This window comes from Sus scrofa, chromosome 9 (genome assembly GCF_000003025.6).
Source record: "Sus scrofa isolate TJ Tabasco breed Duroc chromosome 9, Sscrofa11.1, whole genome shotgun sequence".
In the NCBI taxonomy this organism is placed as follows: domain Eukaryota; kingdom Metazoa; phylum Chordata; class Mammalia; order Artiodactyla; family Suidae; genus Sus; species Sus scrofa.
Window position 1 is genome coordinate 10,162,736 of NC_010451.4, and position 12,541 is coordinate 10,175,276.

Consider the following 12,541-nt stretch of genomic DNA (forward strand, 5'->3'; position numbering starts at 1 on the left):
GATTGATTTTCAGTGCTAAACCAGCCTTGCATTCTTAGAATAAATTCAGTCCATAATGATGTATTATTGGTTTATCCTTAGGTTGCTGGTTCAACTTGCTCATATTTTGCCAAGGTTTTGTGTGTTTTTGTGTGTATATTCATGAGAGAGATTGATCTGTAAGTGTGTGTGTGTGTGTAATGAAGTGTGTGTCAAACTGCTGCTCTGTCTTAAATATTTGATGTAATTCAGTGAAACCACTGGACCTCTACTTTTTTTATGGAAAGATTTTCAATTATTCACTTAAAAATAGATACGGTATTATTCAAATGTTGTTTTATTATTTGTCACATTTGGCATGTTGTGTTTTTTTCAAGGAGTTCCATTCATCTACGTTGTCAAATTTGCTAGCATAAAGTTGTTCTGCTAATAATCTTTTAATGACTGTAGCAGGGTAACTTTTAGAAGATGCTCATACTAGCATCATAGCAAACATTTATACCGTGCTTATTATATACCTTTGACTTTCCAAATTTTAACTCCCACAAGGATTTGTGAGGTAGATGATGGTATCATCTCCGTGTTATGGATAAAGAAACCAAAGGTGAACTGAGAGAATTTGAGTGCCTTGCCCAAGACTGTAGAGCTGGTGTATCGAGGGCTTAAGTTGTAATCCAGGTGGTCTGGGGCCGGAGTCCTTTTTTCGTAGCTGGTATTTACTTCGCTTTTCGGAAATGACAGATCGCTGTTCTGTTCTTCGTATGGACTCGAGCTCTGTTCTCCAGAAACGATCCTTGCTTCCACCACCTTTATACCACTGAGTGGAAGCATTTGTTTCTGGTATTCCTAATTAAAACTTGGAATGACTTTTCCCTCATAAAGACGTTGCATATGATGGCTAAGCATACTTGAAATATTATTGGTGATACTCTTCTTCAGTCACATAATATGTTAAAAAAGACGTCTGGGGCTTCACCGGCAAGGTCACCAAAATTTATAATGTGAAACATTGTTTCTGTGGGAAAATATTCGAAGAAATCTATGTTAACTTCACTTCCTGAAAGGTTAAACTTCCATTAGATGGAAGTGGTGGTCCCTAACTTTTTCGAATTTCTTGATGATTTGAATTTACTGTGTTGTTAGTAAATCATAATTTTAAAAAGACAAACATCGCAATTAACTTGGACGCATTTTGTTTCACGTTGATTAATATGTTAATTAATGTCTTTCAGGGTTATTCAAATGCTCAGAAGAATATTCTTCTTCAGGTAGATCAGAACTGTGTTCGCAATTCTTATGATGTCTTCTCTTTGCTGCGGTAAGAAACTTCTTAGACTCCTCCTGCGTTTTTGAAAGATTCTTCCTCACTTTGAATTTGTGACATTTCATTGTGAGGAAATGTATGGGAGCTTTAGAAGCCGTTACACACTTAGCATTTTTTAGTGAGAGCTTCATAAATTTTGTAGCTATACTGATTTAAGTTTATCTCTTGTCCAAAGCCTTTGGAAAGCTATTTTTTTCCCCCTCTGGACGGTAGGAGAGAATGAGTGGAAGCCAGTGATCTTAAAACAGGAACCTGGGGCTCTTCTACACTATAAAGAGTAGGAACAAGGGGTGCAAAATTTAGACTTCAATCAACATTTTACCAACTATAGAACTACTAGAAAAGCCCTTCCCAGTACCGCCAGGCATAGCTTGGAGTTTTAACCCGCTCTTCATCTTAAAAGAACCATGTTTGGCAAAGCAGAGGCGTTTTGCATGAATCTCACGCTTAGAGGCTTAACTGCCTCCGCTCTGTATTTTCATAAAGTCTGGGCTTAATTTTGAAAGGTTTTTAAATTTGGTTTTAATTTTCAGTGTGGTAGATCATCCAGGACATTTTCCCAGGAGGCAGGCTACCCAAATAAATGCAATTTAAAATCAAGTTCACAGTGAGACTCAACCTATGTTCACCCTGCTCAGACAGATGGCTCATTGAAATTGGATTTTGGCAGTATTTTCCTAATGTTTACGTAACACATCATAAATTTAAGACCATTAGACATCCTCTATGTATCTACTAGAGGAAGAGTCCAAAAGGATGATTGCACTCTTGTCTAGCTGGATGATTGTTTACTTTTTAAACATCACGAAATGGGATTTTCCTTTGCACGTCTTGCGTCTTGTACATAATGATAAAGAGTCTGGTTACATGGACTTGGTAAATTGCTCTTTAGAGATGGTGGTTTCAACTAAAGTAACTACACATGTTTGATGACCCTTGGTTCTTATCAGAGACATACTTTCACTTTAATTTCTTAGGGTAGGTAACGGAATGGACAGAATCTGGAATGGGACGGCAGATGCAGAGAGCAGAAGGTGTCAAAATATTTAACTCCTATTTTTGAACCTGTTTGGGTTGAGACTGCATTTGAGTTTTAAGTGTTGAAAAGAGGAATGTACAGAAATAGCTTGAAATATGAGTAAGCCTTTAGTATTTCTTGGCTTGTTTTCCTCAGTAAAATGAGGGTATAGATACCATTATTTTAAAAGATATTTTCCACGTCATGAGATTGTGTGCTCTTATTAGAGCCACCAGTAGAAGTGAAAGAAAAGGGAATACAGAGCAAGTGAGAAGAGGAGGATCTGGGAAAAGTAGCATCGCCGTCCGGGATTTCGGAGCGTGTAAGATCCTGCCATTGAATCTCCTTCAGTTGGCTATGTCATTACCATTTTATTGGGAAACAGTGGGCTGAGGTTTTATTCTTTTGCCAATAGTTAGGCGTTTAGACCAATTTCAGTGTTGCCAAAGTAAGAGCGTCTCTTTCCAAATTTATGTTTAGTTATGGTGGTAGCTGAATTTTTGCTTCTTAACCCTCGGAAATCCCTGAAGTTCATTTTTCATGTAAACAGGCAGTTAAGTAGGAGTCGCTTCAGCTCATCGTCACATTTGCTATTTGGGACAGTCACCACAAGGTGTCAGTGTTGCTCTTTAACTGGCATGGGCAATTTCATTAATTTCAGTGTTTGGAAGTGAGAAAAGGAGGGTTATAAATTCTAAGTGAGCCTTCAGAGTTAACTTTTTTCCCGCTTTATGATTATTCTTTCTAGGTTAAGGGGTTTCTGCACTTACTAGATAGCTTTCTCCTTTTGGGTCTCTCGATTTTTTTTTTAAATTGTGTTGATGATAAGAAGTTGTTGGAAGATGATAAAGAGAGGAGGAGTGACCTGATCGGGTGTGTCATTTAGAGAGAGTTCTGACCGTGGTGACAGTGACAGTGTGGGAGAGACCTGAGGATGAGGCTGGAAGCAGGGAGATGCCCATCATCCTAACTGGTCTCTAAAATTATCTTCAGTATTTACAAACTCCTGTGTTTTGGTCCCCCCCCCATACTTTCTCAAAAAGGTAGCTCTCTTTTAGTGAGATAAGTAAGAATAATTCTATTTTCTTCTAGTATAGTTTCTGTTGTTTTATTTTTTCCCCTCTTTTGACATGTCCTGCTTTGTCAATGTAGTGGGTGAAGGCATGGTGGAGAAATGGGGGCTTCGGGTCCTGAACTGCCATATGCCCGTAACTGGATGCAAAACTTTGGGCAAGTCACGTAACGTTGGTATGTCTCAACTGTCCTTGTAAAATAGGGATAAGATTTGTCTCCTCGGAATGTCACGAGAATTAAATAAGGAACAATTCTTGAACGATCACAGTACGGTTACTGGTGTGTAGTAGACATTCAGCAGTTCACTAAGTAATAGTTTTCACTTTCCCCTTTACGTCTTCCACCTTAGACTTCGCTTTCTCCTCTAGGCCAGTGTTCCTTTCATATATATATGTTTATGGGCGCACATGGCATACACTTCACGGGCCAGGAATTGAATCCGAGCTGCAGCTGCTGCAACCCCAGATCCTTTAAGCCACTGTGCTGGGTCAGGGATCAAACCCGTGCCTCTGCAGGGATCCAAGCCACTGTAGTCGGATTCCTAACCCCCTGTGCCACGTTGGGAACTCCTTTTATGTATAACCACTAGGTTTTCCAATTTTCAGCATCATTCCCCTTTCTCATCTTGCTCTTCTAATGCCTGCCACCTCTGGTTTTAGAGTGGCTGTTGTAAACCCTAAACGGTCACGATAAAGATTGTTTAGCACGTGCAGGTCGTGTCCCCCTGATGATATAGAAAACGTCCCGAAGGAAGGGGTTATTTCGTATGGCTCTGTTTTTTCCGCTCTGTCTCGTTGACAGTTGTCAGGTGTGTGGGAGTCCTCTGGACCCTGTGCTGCTCTCTCTGCAAAGGACTCTCTTTCATACCAGTTTCAAACACCGCGTCCACCTGTTCATAACTCTCAAATCCATGTCTCTGGGTCCTGCTTTTCTTCGGGGTCTCTGGTCTGCGTTTTCCAAATGACCTTTAGGCATTTATGTTTTCACCTTCTATATGGGTCTGGAGCTACACACACTGGCTTAATCCTTCTCTTCCTTCTCTCTTCCCTGGCTTGTCTAGTAGCGTCATCATCATCCCGGGCACCCAAGTGAGTGTACCCCTCTTTGCTCTCACCTCTGTTTTTTCCAGAATATTTCCCGACCTCCTGACTAGCCTTCCTACTCCAGTGTTCCCTTCATGCAATTAATAGGTATTATTTATTGAGCATGTACTTGGTGCTAGGAGCTTTTCTAAGTGCTTTATTAACTTTTTTAATTCTTGCAACAACCCTAAGAGGTTAGAACTATTTAATTCCTATTTTCAGATGAGGAAATGGAAGCACAAGCAGTTAAGTAGCGCATTTCCAAGGTCACACAACTAGTTTGTATTAGCCTGTATTTAAACCCCGTTTAGCTCCTGAGCCCATGTTCTTAAGCAATATGTTTTACTCTTTATTATCTTTCACACTATTTTGGTATAATTCATCGGCCAGTTGCTGCCAGAGTGACCAAAGATAACAACAATTTTGTTACTCCTTTGGCTTAGAAATCTTTGAATCATCACATACAGGATAAAGTCCATACTTTTTTTTTAATTAAAGTATTTAAATTAAAGTTGATTTACAGTGTTGTGCCTGTTTCTGCTGTACAGCAGAGTGACCTGCTCATTCATATATATATACGTTCTTTTTCTCATATTCCATCATGTTCTATCCTAAGAGATTGGATATAACTCCCTGTGCTGTGCAGTAGGACCTCATTGCTTGTCCATTCAAAATGTAATAGTTTGCATCTACTAACCCCAAACTCCATACTTCTTAATTTATTAGGCAAAGGACATTGTTCTGAACCCCCCATAGGGACAAGTGTTCTTATTTCAAATCCTCCTGCCACTGCTTGTGCAGTTTGTAGCTGGCATTTAGCAAGCACTTACTGTGTTGTAATTAGTTCTTCATTGTTTGATGGCTCTCCTCTCAGCACCCAAACTGAGAGCTCCATTACATAAGAAACTCTCATTTAAAAAGCATTTTTTTTTTTTTTTTTTTTTTAAGGAGTTCCCATTGTGGCTCAGCGGAAACGAACCCACCTAGTACCCATGAGGACTCGGGTTTGATCCCTGGATCTGGCATTGCCTTGAGCTGTGGTGTAGGTTGCAGATGCGGCTCAGATCTGGCATTGCTGTGGCTATGGTATAGGCTGGCAGCTGCGGCTCCAATTCAGTCCCTGGCCTGGGAACTTTCCTATGCTTTGGGTGCAGCCCTAAAAAGACCAAAAAAAAAAAAAAAAAATTTTTTTTTTTTATTATAGTTTATTTACAATGTTGTACCAATTTCTGCAGAGTGACCCAGTCATACATGGACGTACATTTTCTGTCTCGTATTATCTTCCATCCTGTTCTATCCCAAGAGACGGGACCTAAGAACTCTCATTTTGTCGATCTTCGTGTTGGTCCTGTGATGCTGAATAGCATGTGTACTGAGCAGATAATACATGCTCTTGGGATTAGTCAAATCAAACTATTTTTCAAATTACAGCGAACTGGGCTTATATATTGTTCCTCTTTCTGAATCGCATCAGGTGAAATGAGAGTTGTAAAAAAATTTCTAGACCGTCATCGAAAAAGTGTTAAAAAAAAAATCATCAGATCTGTGAATATTGAGCTGCTGCTTTTCCTTCTGTCGTTGCCCGCCACATAACCTTTGGTGAACTGTCAGGATTTTATAACTTTTCATCTTACTCCTTATATCCAATTTTTTTTCTGGAAGATCTTTGGCAGCCTGGAGGCAAATTGCACCCCCCCCCCCCGCATTTAATAGAAAGTACTTTCTTCTGTAAAATTTCGGTTATAAAAGGGAAATGTTCCTATCAAATGAAGTATTCTTGTGCTGATGTTTAGCAAACAGGTGGGTTGACATATATCAGGGCATCATTGCTTATAACCTTTATATTTTGAATGTGACAATCAACTTTTGGCTTTCGGGGGGCGGTCCTTCCCTCCTAGTCATCGCAAGCTAAGAACCCAGCTGTAATTAAGCTGTAATGTCACAAAATTTATGTACTGAAGTCGGATGCTTTTCTGTTCTTGCTTGAGCCTGAGCTCTTATCCAGTGTCTGTGTGCTCACTTTTGATGAATTAGGGGAACTTAGAGGATTCCTGCTCACATAGGTACACGGACAGCAGGGAGGAGCAAAATCTGATAGTGTGCTCTGTCTGTGATAGACTTGCTGATTCTGGATTGTAACTGAGTGGGAAGTCATATTAGCTGCTGTCCCCTCTTTATGCTCGCTGTGCTTGTATTCGTAAATAGCCCCCTGTCACTACTTCATGGGAAAGGAAGGTGGGACAATATAGACCAACTGTGAAGAGAGACAGACCAGGTACAGAGCACAGCTAGCTTTCCTCGTCCACGGGGCAGCAGCCCGTCCTTTACCCAGAGACCTCTCCACACTGCAGTGCATCACGGAGGTTCATGAATTACTGAGAATTACTCAGTGCACCGTGTTCGTCTCCACCAATGCTCTCTCCACTGAACACGTGAGGGCACGGAGGCTTAGGGAAGTGAAGAGACTTGCCTGGCACCACAGGAGAAAGGCGTTAAGGCAGGTCTGACTGAAGGTCTGCCATGCTCCAGTGCGCGTATTTCTTTCCGACGTGCCACGGTGATGCCAGATCATCCGTAGAATCTAACGTTGTCATTGTGAAAGGTTTTTCAGTCACAGCTTTAGGGTTTTGAATGTAAGTTTTGGTTAAAATCGATTTCTATATGTAATAGCACATTTTATTTCTATTCTTCTCTCTTTACACACACGTGTGTATGTGTACATACACCTAAAGATGCATAGACACTTACAGAAATTGAATTTTAACAAAATACCGGCGTCATTTTAGGTGCAGTCATTTTCACTTTCGCTTTTCCCATTCTTTTTACTTTTTGGCTTGTCTTCTTCCTTAAACCCTTTTCCCTCACTACCCAAAAACCCGCCAGCGTAGACCGAATGTTTGTGAATCGCCCTACCCCGCAGATTCATATGTTGAGACCTAATCCCCAGTGTGACGGTGTTAAGAGCTGGGGCTTTGGGAGGTGACTAGGTCACGAGGGCAGAGTCCTCCGAAATGGGATTGGTGCCCTTACAAAAGAGGACCCAGGGAGTCCCCTGTCCCTTTCTCCATGTGCATTTATAGTGAAAAGACCAGGCTCTCAGCAGATACCAGCTATACTGGTGCCTTGATCTTAGACTTCGAGTCTCCAGAACGTGAGGAATAAATTTCTGTTTATAAGCACCCATTCTATGGTATTTTTTTTATAGCTGCATGAACTAAGATACCATCCAAACACAGAACCCATGTCCACGTGACCCCAGTCAACCATTCACCCACGTTACCAATCTACTGGGTATCTTTTTCCTATGATCTGCATGTATATGTCATAGATATCATGATATCACTCCACACACACACACACACACACACACACACACATTGAGTTTTTATTGTTTTATAAAATCAGAGTGGATATTATATACACGAGTCTACTTTTTTTTTTTTTTTTTTTTTTTTTTTGGTCTTTTGCCTTTTCTAGGGCTGCACACACAGCATATAGAGGTTCCCAGGCTGGGGGTCCAATCAGAGCTGTAGCTGCCGGTCTGTGCCAGAGCCACAGCAATGTCAGATCTGAGCTTCCTCTGCGACCTACACCACAGCTCACGGCAATGCCAGAACCTTAACCCACTGAGCAAGGCCAGGGATTGAACCCGCGACCTCATGGTTCCTAGTCGGATTTATTTCCACTGCACCACGATGGGAACTCCTGAGCCTATATCTTCTTATTTAGCATTCCATGTAGGAATCTCTTCAGTTCACTGTTGATGGTTTCATAATAGTCCTTGGTAGGGGTTTACCATATTTTTCAACCATTTCATATTTACTCCGGCTCTTATTTTTCACTCATTTGTTTTGCTACTATGCACAGTCCTGCAGTAAATACCTATTTATGAATGCATCCTTGTATTTATCATGTTTTCGTGCTTGTAGATTAAATTTCCAGGAGTGGGATTTTTTTGAGTCAAAGTGCATGTGTAGTTTTAATTTTAAGAGATAATATGTTGCTTTCCCAAGAGTGCAGATAATATATGGCATTACTGTATTCCGAACCCCTACTGGCAGTGGGCATCATCATCTTTTTGTGTGTGATTTTTATTAATTTGATGAGTATAACACTTCTGTGTTACTTTAATTTTTGTTAGTTTCAGGACCAGTGCTTAGTCCGAGCTATGAGAGAGTCACATCTTTGAGTTTGTGAGCCATTCAGTGTAAAGTCCTCTACAAATTTGCCTACTCACTTATTTTACTGTTCTTTACCGAGGTGCTTGTATTTTTCTCATACAATTTTAAGAGTCCTTGGTATTTTTTTTCCCCAAATCTGTCAATTACAGCTTGACTTTATATACCTTATACAAAAAGTTTATACTTGTCATGTCATGTAACTCTGTCTTGTTTAAGAAGTCTCTTCTGTATCTTAGTTCCACATATATTTTCTATGTGATATATATTCTTTCGAGATTTCTATTATTTTACTTTTATAATAGGAAGTATACTTAAATATATTATATGGATAGATATTTCATGTGCTATGAGTCAGAAATTAATTTTCTTCACAGATGACTATCCAGCTGTGGCAATACCCTCTTTTTTGAAAACTGCATTTAAATACCACCTTTGTCATATATTAAAAACTCATGTATACTGGGATCCATTTCTGGATTCTCTTTTTGGTGCTGATCCTTTTGTCTGTTCCTTTGCCAGTTTCGCGTTAATTTAATTACCGTTTTTAAGTGTGTTCTGATACCAAGTAAGGCCAGCCCCTCTCTTACTACTCTTCTTTCTCATATTGTTTTTGGCTATTCGTAGAACTTTATTCTTCCATATGAACTTTAAGGTTATTTTATCCTACTTGTTTAAAAAAAAACTTTATTGGAACTCTCATGGGAATTTTTATATTCCTTGACTTTTTATATTTGGAGAGAGCTGTCATTTTTATGATATTAGCATTCCCATCCAAGATATGGTATGTCTTATATTTGTTCAAATTTCATTTCATTCCTTTGGTCAGAAGAGAGTTTATAGTTCTCGTCATATGACCATGTGCCTTTCCAGTAAATTTGTTCTTAAGTATGCTAGAGTTTTTAACACCATTTTTTTTAAATAAAATATATTTTCCATTTTCATTCCTGTATGCTCATTGCTGTTGTAGGGAAAAGCTATAATATTTAGAAAATCTTTTATCAGTGACTGTATCAAATTATTTTTCTTGTTACTGTTTTTTAAGGAAAGGTCTCTGATTTTCTTGGCATACACTCATTTTCATCAATCAAAGCATAGGCTTATCTGTTATTTTCCAGTGTTTATACTGTTTTCTAGTCTTTATGGCATTTACTAAGACCTCTAGAACTTTAAAAATAATGTTAAAACGTAATAGGAAAAAAAAACCCAATAATATCCGTGTCAAAAACAAAAGTAATAGGTATAGTGATCATTTTAGTCCAGTTTTTATTTTAATTGAAAGTGTTTAGTATTTTGCAGTTCAGAATATTTTCTGTTAATTTTGGAAAAAAAATTTTTTTGGGGGGAGTCTTTTCTGTGGCTGCACCTGCGGCATATGGAGGTTCCCAGGCTAGGGGTCTAATTGGAGCTGTAGCCGCCAGCCTACGCCAGAGACACAGCAACGCCAAATCCGAGCCACGTCTGGAAAATATTTTAGATAATTCTTCCTATTTATTTAACTTTTTTAAAGCACTAGATGCTGAATTTTTGGAAATGCCTTACCACATTTAGTAACATGGTTTTCTTCCTTTTAATTTATAGTTGTCATAAGGTAATGTAGGTTTCCCGATGTGGTATTACTAATGAGTCATAGTTTATTCTTTTGATCATTACTATAAGTGAGCCTGGTGTATAGCATTTGTTTTTTGGGGGGGATGGAGGGAAGGCGAGGTAGGTGACCACCTCTCCTAAGATCTTAAAAAGAATTTGGGAAGCTTTTCATCTTTTTCTGTGACCCTGCTCTGTAATGACAGTAATAGCATCCTTGGGTTGCTGAGAGGATTAAATGAATTAATACGAAGTGCTTAGAACAGTCCCTGGAGATAGTTAATGCTGCATGTATTAGCGATTAGCGTCATAATCAACTGGAGTGTATTAAATAATTTTGAGAATTTTTAATTCTTTAAAGGTTTTTTTTTTTTTTTTTTTTTTTTTTTTAAGAGAATTTAGCTATTGAATCATCTAGTTCAGGTGACTTTTTTCTTTTTTCTTTTTTGGTCTTTTTGCTATTTCTAGGGCCGCACCCACAGCACATGGAGGTTCCCAGGCTAGGGGTCAAATTGGAGCTGCAGCCGCTGGCCTACGCCAGAGCCACAGCAACGCGGGATCCGAGCCGCGTCTGCAACCTACACCACAGCTCACCGCAAGGCCGGATCGTGAACCCACTGAGCAAGGGCAGGGACCGAACCCGCAACCTCATGGTTCCTAGTCGGATTCGTTAACCACTGCGCCATGACGGGAACTCCCCAGGTGACTTTCTATGATGCTAAATCAGACTCTCATAACTTTAGTGTTATTTACTCTAATTTTTTTCCTACTTCTCCATGGTTTTTTTGGGGGGTTTTGCTTTGTTTTTTAACTCTTGCATCTGTGGTCTATATAAGTTCTGGGCTAGGAGTTGAATTGGAGCTGCAACTGTAGGCCTAGCCGGATCCTAGCCACACCTGCAACCTACACTGCACTTTGTGGCCACACTGGATCCGTAACCCACTGAGCCATGCCAGGGATCGAACCCCCATCTTCACAGGACACTGGGTCCTTAACCCACTGAGCTGCAATGGAAACTTCTCATGGTTTATTCTTGACAATTTAGTTTTTGCTAGGAAACCATTGACTTCTTTGAGATTTTTAAATGTATTACTAAAACAGTACGTGTAATTTTATTTTATAATTCTTTTAATTATTTCTGTAACTTACAGCACATTTTCTGATTAAGCCCAGACACTAGAAACACTGTGTTATATTATGAGTTCTTCTTGGACAGGATGCTTTCTTATGTCGAAGTAGTAACACCTTTTTGTGTGAGCTAAGACAAATATTGTATGTACTTTTTGCCTTTAAAATAAAATGCTTTTCAGAATGAGACTGGATAACATAAACTACATAAGTGTAGGGAATTTAGAGCTCTAGTTTATAATTTTATCACCAGCATACGTAGAACCAACCTGACTCAGAGTAGATACTCATATATATGTGTTAATTAATGAATGGTAAATTAATAAATGAATGGGTGAAATAGCATCCTATTGGGTAATAACTGAATAATAGGTAAGATGGTATAGGAATTTTTTAATGGTAGAATTTTAAATCACCTTTCTAAGATATTTAATACTAGCCTTGGATATGTTCCTTCACAATTTTTTTTTTTCTTTTTTGCTTTTTAGGGCCACACCCACGGCATATGGATAGTTCCCAGGCTAGGGCTCCAATCAGAGCTACAGCTGCTGGCCTACACGACAGCCACAGCAACGCGGGATGCGACACCTGTCTGCGACCTATGCCACAAGCTCACGGCAACGCGGGATCTTTAATGAACTGAGCGAGGTCAGGGATCGAACCCGCACCCTCATCGCTGCTAGTCAGATTCGTTTCCGCTGTTCCTTCACAGTCATAGTGTATCTTTAATATAAAATATCTAAGTACTTGACTTTTAGACAAAGCCCTTGCTGATGAAAGTCAAGTACAGGCATTGCACTGTAAATTAACTCAAGTGTATTAAATGAGTTCCCCAGTGCTCATGAGTTGCTGAGAGATCCCACAGTCTTTAACGAGGACCTTTTGTAGGCGCTTCATGCTGCCAGGGCCGTCTGCCGTCATGCACCCAGTATGTTCAGCAGGGGTCGGGACATAGTGGGTAGAAGGAACGAGCCCTCCCCGAGACAGTGTTCAGAACTCCTGGCCTGGAGCTGTAGTCAGTGTTCAGATGTTACTGGAATGGTGAAAGAAGTGTTCAAAGTCAGTGTCAAGAGCTAGAGCATCCTCTGAGGGCAGTCAAGTGTATGGACAGTCTTCTGCCCAAGAAACGGCCTCTGTCCTTGTCCCTGTCCTTGAGATCTAACTTGATTTC

General features: G+C 39.8%; 1 protein-coding gene across 6 annotated transcripts in view; it reads left to right on the forward strand.

The window, feature by feature from the left end:
- UVRAG (UV radiation resistance associated) overlaps positions 1–12,541 on the forward strand; it is a 282,079-nt gene that overhangs the window by 73,957 nt on the left and 195,581 nt on the right. For all 6 annotated transcript variants that reach the window (XM_021062526.1, XM_021062529.1, XM_021062531.1 and 3 more), the window contains one exon: positions 1,212–1,297. In XM_021062526.1, coding sequence (XP_020918185.1) covers positions 1,212–1,297 — 86 coding nt within the window. The remainder of the gene's footprint in view (positions 1–1,211; positions 1,298–12,541) is intronic.